The sequence below is a fragment of the Wasmannia auropunctata genome, unplaced genomic scaffold, assembly GCF_000956235.1.
Source record: "Wasmannia auropunctata unplaced genomic scaffold, wasmannia.A_1.0 LD336088.1, whole genome shotgun sequence".
Classification (NCBI taxonomy): domain Eukaryota; kingdom Metazoa; phylum Arthropoda; class Insecta; order Hymenoptera; family Formicidae; genus Wasmannia; species Wasmannia auropunctata.
The window spans coordinates 4,538,781-4,547,384 of NW_012026802.1; the positions used below are offsets into that span (position 1 = coordinate 4,538,781).

An 8,604-nucleotide genomic window follows, 5' to 3' on the forward strand; every position below is an offset into this window, starting at 1 on the left:
CTGTAAAATGCTTTTTTGAACATTTCGATACGATCATTTTTGATGAAGTTGCTCTATCTTGAAGTTTGCCTATTTTTAGAGGATAGAACAGGTGATCCTTTAATTTTTTGGACCAGTGTATATTATAATTAAATACTTGATTAATTGCTTGATTTTGTATTTTTTCTTATATTTCACTACTTTTCTTTATATTTTGATATGAATAGAGTAAAATTTTTGCATACAACTTTGGCATACATAAAAGTTTTGTTGCATGTTATACTTTAGAATATTATTTTATCCTGCAACTATAACTTCATTGAATGTTTATGTTAATTAATGTATATAAAGACTTACCTAATATACATTTGGAATTATTTAACAAAGAAACTTACTCAAGTATGGAATCCATAATAAACATCTCTTGGTGAGGGAAAGCAAATTGCTTTGGACAAAATAAAGATGCGCTCACCATGGTTAGCAATAATAGAATCAATAGGAAATACCATAATGCTACCATGAACTTTATGATAAGTTGATCTTTGCAATGACCAGTACAGATGTTATAATAAGATACATGACTCAAGAAGATGACCAATATCACGAGCGCAAGATTATATAATCTGCCTATGTAACTTGACAGATTGATCCCCAAGAAATGTGAAATTTTTTCAAAAGATTGACCTGTAGAAACTAAAAGCTGCTTTTTCTTTGGATCCATTAAAGTGTATAAAATTTTATAGAAATTTTAAGTCAAGCTTATTAAAAAGATATCAATTAATTTCGTTATTGAACAAATTTACTTAATATTATGGCTGAATCTGTTATCACATTCACTATTATATAACTACGTGTCAGAAATCATACTGGCACAGTATACGTGAGGTTATGATTTTATCGTTACTTTCAATCGTAGCATTTTATTGATCGCCAAGAAAATAAACGTGTACTATTGCAACACAATGTGAAATACGCAATATTATTAACATTGCTATAGAAGTTTGTTTATATTAAATATGTATAATAAATTTGTTAGTAAAAATTATATACATATAGATGTGTATTAAAACAAACTATTAAAAACAATATTGTTCCAAATATGTTTTTATTAATACATCAAAAATTTTAACAAATAATACAAAGTAAAATTAAAAGGCCGCAATCAATCAAATTTATAACTTTTTAATAAATATATTTCTAATTACATACTAAGATGTACATATATGTAACTGCGGTACCAATTTCGACTTAACTACCATACAGTCTTCATCAGCCGCCAATATTAAATTAATGAATACGTGATTATATCAATTAATAAATAATAAATAAATTAAACAAAATAATTTTGAGACAATACAATCTAAATGGTATGTATCTTTGTATTTTCTTTGAAGAGTCTTTCTATGCCAATCCAAATGATTACAACTTTAATTTTTCGCAAATGTGTTACTTTTCTCAATCCAAGTATATAATATGTAATTTTTGTACCTATTCAACTTTTCTTATTTCAACTTAAGTGGTAATAGCTATTTAATTCTTTCAAATATTATTATACTTATTACAAAATTTCGTTACCATAAACAATTCAAATATTATCACAAAGAATTAAAGAAGTAACAATACAAAATAAGATAAAAAATTTAATTTAAAAAAAAATTTGTGTGTAAAAAACACTTGGCGTTGCTAGACCAAATAAAAAAAAGGCAATGAAGAAAATAATGAAAATAATAAAGTTATATTAACAATTTTTAAATGTTATATTGAATAAAACATTTGGCAGCTTTTTACATAAAAATTTTTTGTTTAAATTGAATTTTTTAACATATTTTGTACTGTTACCTCTTTAATTCTTTGTAGTAATACTTGAGTTGAGTATGGGAACGCAATTTTGTGATGTAATAATATTTTAAAAAATTAATAGCTATTACCACTTGAAATAGGAAAAGTTGAATAGGTACAAAAATTACGTATCACTTGAGTTGGAATAGAAAGACCCTTTAAAAAAATGCTGAAAGGTTGGTAAAATTTGCATGAGGTCGATAAAACAGTGTCTGTTCAATTTCAATGGTATTTCTAAATGAACTTCTTACAATATCTCCTGTCTTATTCAAACACGTGCATTATCCTTTTCTAACTTATTAAAGTGCCATCTCTTGTAAAATCCGGCACTTACTGCTAGACGCTTTGTTTACCATTCTTATCTTAGCTAAGCGTACAAATTACCATAAATTGTAGTCGTAAGGATTTCTTTTTTCCTAGGCTTTCAATCGTAGCTCAAAAGGCTTTGTATTTTTTGTTCATGTAATCCGATTCAGGGGACGTAAGCATTTTGTACATATGAGCTACAGAACTTTTACACTAATGAAATGTTTATGTCAGGTGAAAGCAGTTTTTAAGTTTTTTTTCGTTTTGACTACAAATTCCTTCGTCCCCCAAATACATTTTATGTCTATTTCAATCCTGTGAAAGGGTTGTCAATTCCATTTTGTCATTTCGGAGAAATCTTTACGACAGCAATGTGTAATTTCAACCTTTCAGCATCCTTTTAATGGGAATAAAAAAACACATACAATTTAAATTGTATTTTCTTAAAATCTTCATTTTTGTAAGATCATTTTAAATAAAATTGTAATTTAGCGTCGGATATTAATAGAAAATTTTTTAAATAAACAATGTTATCTTTTTACACATTACTTACATTTTATTGGATCAGAATTGAAGACAGTATCACTTAGGTTAAATTATTTGATTTGATTTTTTTCTTAAAGAGCGCGTACTTTTAGCACCTTTTTTTACCTTTTTTTAAAAAGATAATTTTGTCCTGATATCATGCATTTTGTAATGTGTCATGATCGATAGTTCGAGTGCAAATGTTGCCACGTCCAAGAGCAAGAGTCATTTTACTGTAATTAACATCATTATACGTGCATGTTTTTGAAATTCAAAAAATTCAAGAACCTAACATTTAAGAATAAAAAAATATGTCTCGATTAAATAAAGAAGATAATAAAAGAGTAAGTATACTTACGTAACTTTGAAAACTTTCTAATAATTTATTAAATAATCATTTATTTTTCGAGAATAATAGTATATTTTAATGATACCTATTCGAGAATAATAGTATATTTTAATGATACCTATATTGACGTAACAATGTCAACTGAAAAATTTCAACTCAATCAAAAGGGATCCCCATTCGGAAAAACATCTTTAAAGTGTCTTTTATTGAATTTTAAAAAATTTTATATATATATTTTTTAATAGAATGATATCAAAAGACTCTGTTGAGGAATTCGACGAAGAAAATTTCAATATTGAAATAAATGAAACAGAAGTAAAAGGAAAAGAAAAAGAATTAAACATGCAGAATAAATTACCGTCATTATCTGGAGCAAAGCAACAGCAGTTATTAAAACAGCAGTCAAAAAAGACAATCAATATCACTGAAGCAATTATAATCAACACCGAAATAACAATGTAAATCGCAAAAGCTGAAAATAAACAAGAAATGCATAAAAATTACATTTATTTTCCACTTATTACAGATGAAAAAATTACCATAATATCTCGTAATTCATTTATTTATATTACATTTTACTACATATTTTACTATAATAAACATTAATTACATTTTGTATAAATAATAAGATACGTAATATTTTATAATAATGTGTTTTACAGCAAAACAGTGGCCTTGAGCTGAAAGAAAGTCTCGTGGACGAGGAGGTAACCGAGATAGGCGAAAAAATTTTTGAATAAAAGGATATATATATAACACAATTATTTTTGATAAGTTATCGTTAAATATATTGTTATAGCTTGAGTGCTATCTGTTAAGTTTTTATTTCGGGAGAAAACTTAATTAACAAAACGTTTAATGTTCGCACGCAAAAATGACGAAGGAGAGTCTCACACGAGAGAGCTTCCGTTCTAAAAGTATAACCGATTTGCTAGTTGCTACAAGAAAAAGAAAAAGACTAACGTATAGGAAGCAGTTGGAGCCAACCTTGAAAAACAAAAAATATTACTAGACAGACAGGCTGGCAATATACAAATTAAAATTATTTTTATCTCAACACTTCCTTTAAAACTTTAAATTTCACAAACAACTTTGCTTACGTAAAAGACAAGACAATTGCACATATATCGGCGCATGTTAAACAAAAGAAACCTTAACTCTAATTTCTAATGTTCATATACTTTATAGTCCAAGCGGCGACCGTCAGATTGGCTACTTGATAAGATGTCAGGAAAATTTGCAAATCGGTGACTTAATGTCTGTAAAACATAAAACCGTAGGTCTGCCTCTCTTATTATGGCCGAAAGTGCAAAAAAGATGTAAACTTTCGGTACATATTTTCTTTATGTAACTATCTGACAGGATATCAGGATGATTTTTGTATAGAACGATAAGGGTAAACCAAAGCATGAAATAAAACCTGGTCTGCCTATCCTCAGCCCGCCGCAACCCCTCGGCAGACCACTATATGGGGGAGCGTTTTCAGTAACTACCCTATCTCACAAGATATCAGAATAATTTTTTTTTTATTCTAAAGGTAAAAATATTTACAATCGAAGTACACAGGTCTGCCAGTTTTGAAGTAGCCGCAAAAACGCGGCAGATTCAATTTTACACAGCACACATGTTACGCGCATATACCATTAAGCTCCATCTATAATATATATCGTATTGCGACATAAGTCGCAAATACAGAACGCAAACGCAAACGCGAATGTTTCTCTCTTTCTTTTATTTTTTTCTTTTTTTCTCCGCGTTTGCGTTTGCGTTGTGCGTTAGCGACTTACATATGTAAATGGGGCTTTATATCGCTCTGATGTCACTTTTTTCGTCTAGCGAAATGATGATCGTTTTCCAAAGAAGCGCGCTAATCGATTGTTTTAATGAGAATCGTAGTGGAGACGATATGTTGATGTCGCCGCCACGCTCATTGTACGAAACATCGAAAAAGTATGACTTTAGAACCAACTTACTACGGAAATACTCGCTTGAATATTCTCGCAATTTTATATCAACGAGTTTAATTTTTTTTTAATAATAACGATGGAAAAGTGTTTCATTTGTAGTAAAGCTAACAAAGTAATCGCTTTTACAAGCAAAACATTTAACGGTTGTGTCAAAATGATACGCTATCGTAAATTGAAAGGCTTGAAACATGGCGACATAAATCTAATGCCTAAGTCCAGAGAAAATTTGGGATATCATATTGAATGCTATCGAAAATTGATGATTCTGAAGAAGAAACTGAAAGAAGAATTTGATAATTTTTCAATCAAAATGTAAGTAATTTTGTTCGCATATTAAGTTTATTACATCAACAATACAGGAAAAATTTCATTAACTTTTACCGTACCGTTTAGAAGATATTTAATTCTAACTGTGTGGATTTTTAATATATATTACAGTATATGCAAAACTTTTTCTAATCGATTTCAAAGCTATAGTGATGTATGAAATAACTTTAGATCCGCGTATCAATAGATACTTAACAATTAAAAAGCACGTTTGTTGTGGTTTTTAGATACAATTTGAAATGTGCTCTTCTTCTGCATCTATGTCAGATCAGGACAAAAAGAAGAAACTCCTGTACAGATATCAAAGCATCAATGATGGAAACTTCAAGCGTTGATATTGATCTTTCAATGGTTGAAGAGGTATATTAATTTCAAATTATTACATTCACAATTATGTGTTATGTTTCATAATACGGTTTGCGTGATTTTTGTCGGTACTCCTGGGTTATATTGTTCTGAAATATTAAAGTAAATAACTACAGTAGTGTTCAAAAATCTTTTGTAGATATCAAAATTCTTGGTTTTTAAATGAAAGGATTTTCAAGTAAGAGAAACTCATTAGTAAATAAAAAATCATATATTTTCATGATTTTCCTTAACAAAATAAACGTCACGTAGATGTTGGCGTACAACTCTGATTTCAATCGCTTACCATTTGCCAATGCTGTCAACAACGTTCCTTACAAATTTATTTCGAGCGCTACTGAATATAACATACCTTCAACTCGTCATAATTTTAATTATTGCAATCTTATTTTACGATTTCTTCTAGACTCAACTAAGTACTTCTAGTGTTTTGCCGGAAACTAGCCACATGGAGATAGAGCAATCAGAGCATGTGCAATCTCAAGGCGTCCAGTAGACTTAGATAGTCGATGTAACAAATGTATCTTTTGTTCTCAAAAAGAGAAAAAAGTAGGCACTCGTAGGAAATATGTTTCCATTTGTAAGACAGTTGTTTTATGGGAAAAAATTAAAGTGTTTGCTGAAACTTTGGATGACATTGATTTACAAAATAAATTAGAAGAGTCTAAATGTTTTGCATATCATCGTCTGTGTAAGCTGCGCTACGAAGAAAAATATAAAAAATGTTTAGATACGCACCAAGTATCAGAAAGCGATTGGCATAAAATGCGGAAAGTTCATGCTGAAGCATTTGAAGCACTTTCTGTGTACTTGGAGGATCAAATCATTAAAAAAGAAAATGTATTTTACCTCACTGATTTATTATGGCGCTACAAATCTCTGTTGATAGAATTTAGTGCTAATAGCTCATCTAATTCTGATTTCGAGAATTACACACCTCAACATTTACAAAACAAAATTCTAACTGTATACGGCGATGTTATTGCCATTACAACTGCAAGAAGAGTACGGTCAAAAGAAAATTGCTTATAAGATAGGTATGGATATAAATAAATTAGTATGTGAGACATTGATCCAAAAAACTGCAGAAAAATCAAAATTACAAGATGTAGCTTACCATATTCGAAATTCAGTTCTGAATATAAAGAAAAAAAAACTTCCGGAACAGTTAAAACCCAATCACATTCTCGACGGAGAGTGAGATTCCTGCCAGTTTATATGAATTCATTTCTTGTCTTGTGAAAGGACCTGATGTTCGGAGACAATCTTCAGATGATGATGATGTTAAAATAGAATCACTGTGTCATGATATTATTTATATTATCTCAAAAGGTAGAATCAAACCAGTGAAGCACCTCATGTTAGGTTTATCTATGAAATCGTTAACAAGTAGCAGAAAAGTTGTAACGATTTTAAATAAGTATGGTCATTCTGTCGCATATACTACTACTGCTGAAGAATTAGAAACTGAGATGACGTACACAGCGTGTGAAACTAATAATTTACTACCAGCCGGTATAAAAGTTCAAAAAGGGTTAAACACAAATGTTGCGTTTGATAATTACGATCGATACGTTGAAACTTTGAGCGGTAAAGACACTCTGCATGATACTGTTGGCATTATATATCAATTTTCTACAAATGACATTCCAACAGATGTAACCGTAGCAGATAATCCTTCTACTTCTCTTGACGACAGCAATATTTCAACACCTCGGAAAAGAAGACGGTTTGAACAAATTCCTTATGAAGTACAATCATATCATAGAAAAGCCGCTGCTAAAGCATTATTATCGCCTTTGACTGTTATCAAAGAAGTTTTAAATGAAAGTGTGAATGCTAAAGAAAATGCAATTGTCAGAGATCTTATTTGGGCCATATCATTGAATCAAGTTCCTGGAACACCTATGTGGATCGGTTTTAATATTAAAACTACTATTGACAACAGCGAAGTCCAAATTGTCGACTACTTGCCACAAATAAATTCGTCACCAACATCATATAGTGTTGTCATTGAAACGATGAGGAATGCCAAGAAAATAGCAAACAAGTGTGATCAATCTCATATTATTTTAACGTACGACCTGGCCATTGCGAAAATGGCCATGCAAATTCTGATGACGGAGCGTCCACTATTTGACGATGTCTTCATAAATATGGGAGCTTTCCACATTCAAATGGCATTTTTTTAAAGCTCTAGGGAAATAGATAGATTTGAGTGGAATAGTGGATGTTTTGGTTCAGTCGGAAGTTTTAGCTGCCGGTTCAGTTAATGGTTTCATCGATGGCAAACATTTTAATAGATGTAAACGTATTCACGCTTTATTGTCAAGCACGCTGCAAACATTACATTTTAATCAGTTTCTTGCTGAGAAAAATATAACAATAACAGAAGCTTTGATAGAAGATCTCATTAACTTGCAAAATAATCCAACGGAACCAAATTATGCTGTTGTTTTACGTCTCGCATTAGAAAATGTTTTGAAAGCATATAGGGAATTTATCGAATATACACTGAACGAAACATTCGGAAAAACTGCGAGTTTTTACATTCAGTACATAGAATTTATGAATGTGTAATTTAGATTCTTCCGAAGCATCAGGACCAGTAATTATGATTTGTACGTTGACTCTTTATTTGAAATGGCAAATTTATTCTTCGCATTTAACCAACCAAATTACGCAAGATAGATTTTATTATATCATCATAATCTAATAAATTTAAAAGAAAATAATGTCGCGTTGTTAGAAGAGTTTAAGCGAGGTGCTTTTGGTGTTAAAAGAACTCATGGAAATATGGCTAGAGTACCAGTTGACCTCACTTTAGAGCAAACAATTAATGTAGATGCCGCTAATTGTTTGACGGGTATTAGCCATTTCACCAATTCTATTTCAGCAAGGCAGCGTTGGGCTTTTAGCCATAGCTTACGTACGAAAATTATATCT

At 30.4% G+C, this 8,604-nt stretch overlaps 1 protein-coding gene across 1 annotated transcript in view; it reads left to right on the top strand.

Annotated features, from left to right (window-relative positions):
- LOC105448394 overlaps positions 1-7,850 on the top strand; it is an 18,117-nt gene extending 10,267 nt beyond the window's left edge. The window contains 6 exon segments of the mRNA XM_011686914.1: positions 5,065-5,277; positions 5,520-5,652; positions 6,065-6,130; positions 6,355-6,631; positions 6,747-6,846; positions 6,848-7,850. Of these exon segments, the coding sequence (XP_011685216.1) occupies positions 5,065-5,277; positions 5,520-5,652; positions 6,065-6,130; positions 6,355-6,631; positions 6,747-6,846; positions 6,848-7,850 (1,792 nt within the window).
- The last annotated feature ends 754 nt before the right edge of the window (positions 7,851-8,604 follow it).